This window comes from Quercus lobata, chromosome 3 (assembly GCF_001633185.2).
Source record: "Quercus lobata isolate SW786 chromosome 3, ValleyOak3.0 Primary Assembly, whole genome shotgun sequence".
NCBI classification, from domain to species: domain Eukaryota; kingdom Viridiplantae; phylum Streptophyta; class Magnoliopsida; order Fagales; family Fagaceae; genus Quercus; species Quercus lobata.
Window position 1 is genome coordinate 26,260,141 of NC_044906.1, and position 2,667 is coordinate 26,262,807.

The window sequence follows — 2,667 nt, forward strand, 5'->3', positions numbered from 1 at the left end:
TACTTCCATTATTATTTATGTAGTATAGATTGGGTCAATCATACATTCTTCGACATTACTGCACTCACACAAATGCTTTCAATTACTCTACTCCAATAAAAAAAAAATGTTATTAAAAAAAAAAACCTACTCTACTCTAATAGGTTTTTTAAGAGTAGCATATCCTACAACATATAATAGGTAAAAAGCACAAACAAGGAAAAACTATATATGTTTTCTGTTGTCAATCTTCTCGGACATCCTTTAGAAATTTCAATTTAATATTTTTGAGTGTTGTTATGACATCTCTCATGTTTATCCTCTCTTCAGGTGCCTCTTTTGAACAATCCATAGCCAATTCCATAATGGACAACATACAATCCAACTTAGCATTAAAATTCACTTCACCTCTCTTTAGCAAATTAGCATCTATAACTTTAATTACTGAAAGGGGTAGTGATTGTTTTACCCAACTTTTTAGGCTCAAATCTCCAGCAAACATTTCATCTGTGGGATTATTTTTTGTGAATGTTTCCATCAACAAAATGCCATAACTATACACGTCGCCGCGTGTGGAAATGATCCCTTGTGATTCATACTCTACAAATTTGATTAAAATTTATTGTCAAAAGGTATCCAATATCTTTATTTGACGGTATAATAAAATAGCTTATTAATATTATTTTGTATGAAAGCTTTGTGTGTGTAAACATAAAATTGAATTTTAACCCAAAAAAAGAAGAAAGAATTGTAAACTTGAAACATCACCTGGTGCCATATAACCGATAGTGGCTAGCGTCATGGTTCGAGTCATAGAATCTTCATCGCCTAATAATTTTGAAATACCAAAGTCACTCACATGTGCAACCATATCTTTGTTTAGTAGAATATTGCTAGGCTTCAAATCACAATGAACAACAGGTAAAGGACAACCATGATGGAGATACTCCAATGATGATGCAACATCTATCATGATGTTCAATCTTTGTAGCATATCCAAGAAGTGGTTATGAGAATACAACCACTTCTTAAGGCTCCCCTTTGGCATGTATTCTAGTACCAAAGCTTTAAAATCAATGCTACTACAACTACTAATGATTTTCACAAGATTCCGGTGGCGAATTCTGCACAATACATCACATTCAACTTCAAAACTCTTAAACCCTCCGTCTATATTCAAATTAAAAACCTTTACTGCAACATTAGTCCCATCTGAAAGTGTCCCTCTGTACACCGAGCCAAAACTCCCTTTCCCAACTAAGTTAGTTTCGCTAAATTCATCTGTTGCTCGTTCAAGGTCTAAGTATGTTATTCTTCTCCATGTTGCTAGAGGTAACAAATCTCCTTGACCTTCTGGTTTTGCACCTCTCTTTCTATGTCTCATCAAAACAAATAAGAGTACTAATGCAAGTATTGTTGCTATTATTGTTGGTAGAATGTACCATACTACAACTGCAGTGGATTTCTTTGATTGTCCAATATTACTTGTTTTGCAGGGTGGAACTCGTAGTTTGGGTGGACCACATAATGCTTTATTGCCCATGAATGATTGAGCTGAGAATTGAGCAATAGCACCCCCGGATGGAATTTCACCTTGTAATCTATTAAAAGATACATTGAAATATTTGAGGTCTTTGAGTTCCATTAGAGACTTGGGAATTTCTCCTGACAAGTTATTATGAGATATATCCAAGCAGTGGCGACTCTAGGAATTTTGTTCAGGGTGTTCCTATTTCACTTTGAAAAAATTTTGGGTTATTTCGGTCTATTTCGGGTGTTTCGAGACGTTTCGGTAAATACCGGCCGAAATTCAAAATTTGGCCGGCATGAAGTTTTGTGCTTAAAAAAAAAAAAAGTTTTTAAAACCAAAACAAATTTGCATTTTGCACACCAAAAAACCTCAAAAAGGAAAAAAAATGAAATGAAATGAACAAAGGTACCTATACAATAAACTATAAGTTCATTTGACATATTAATAAAATTATTAATTATTGTTGTTTAGTTATTTCATTAATTTGTTTGTCTTTTATAAACTATAATTTGTTGTATTGTTATTTCATTAATTATTAAATTATTAATTGTTGCTTAGTCTAACATAATTTAATTTATTTATTTTTATAATATATTGGTTAATTAAATTATTAACTATTTATTTTCCTCAATTAATTAAATTTCCCCAATCACAAGAATCAGCTGCCAATAAGAAAATTTCATAATCAAAATACACATTACACTAAAAAGACAATTAATAATTTAATATCTCACCAACACAAACACACACCAGCACTAACCAACACTAACAGATAAGATATTAAGGTAAAGACAAATTTAAAAAGTCAAAAAATCAGTCAAATATTAATAAAAATAAAGTTAAAGCTTAGTAATTCAGGGGCCCAATCACAGAATCAGATAAGGACAAAGTATTAAAATTAGTATTAAAGAATAAAAAGAGAGAGAGAGAGAGAGTCCTAATTTTCATTTCAGAAAAGGTCATTCAGATAGAGAAAGAGAATGAGAGAGTCAGAGAGAGTCAGAGAGGGAGGGAGCACCTGCACCGGAGCAGCCGAGCATCGGAGCAGCTGAGCAGGGAGGCCTGCAGGCTGAGGCCGCTGAGGCAGTGACGAGGTCACGAGGCGACGAGCGATCTCCGATGAGGGCGGTGGCGAGTGACGAGCGACGATGACGATC

General features: G+C 33.8%; 1 protein-coding gene across 1 annotated transcript; it reads right to left on the minus strand.

Moving 5' to 3' along the window:
• Nucleotides 1-223: 223 nt before the first annotated feature.
• Nucleotides 224-1,624, minus strand: LOC115980647 (receptor kinase-like protein Xa21). The gene is made up of 2 exons (XM_031102881.1): nt 743-1,624; nt 224-364 (listed from the first exon to the last, which is right to left on the minus strand). The coding sequence occupies exons 1-2, from the start codon at nt 1,622-1,624 to the stop codon at nt 224-226; spliced, it is 1,023 nt and encodes a 340-aa protein (XP_030958741.1).
• Nucleotides 1,625-2,667: the final 1,043 nt, after the last annotated feature.

Coding starts and splice junctions, on each gene's coding strand:
- LOC115980647 (XM_031102881.1), bottom strand. CDS start 1,624: ATGGAACTCAAAGACCTCAAATATTTCAATGTATCTTTTAATAGATTA. Junction 365..742: donor GTTATATGGCACCAGGTGAT/GTTTCAAGTTTA, acceptor TTTAATGCTAAG/TTGGATTGTATGTTGTCCAT.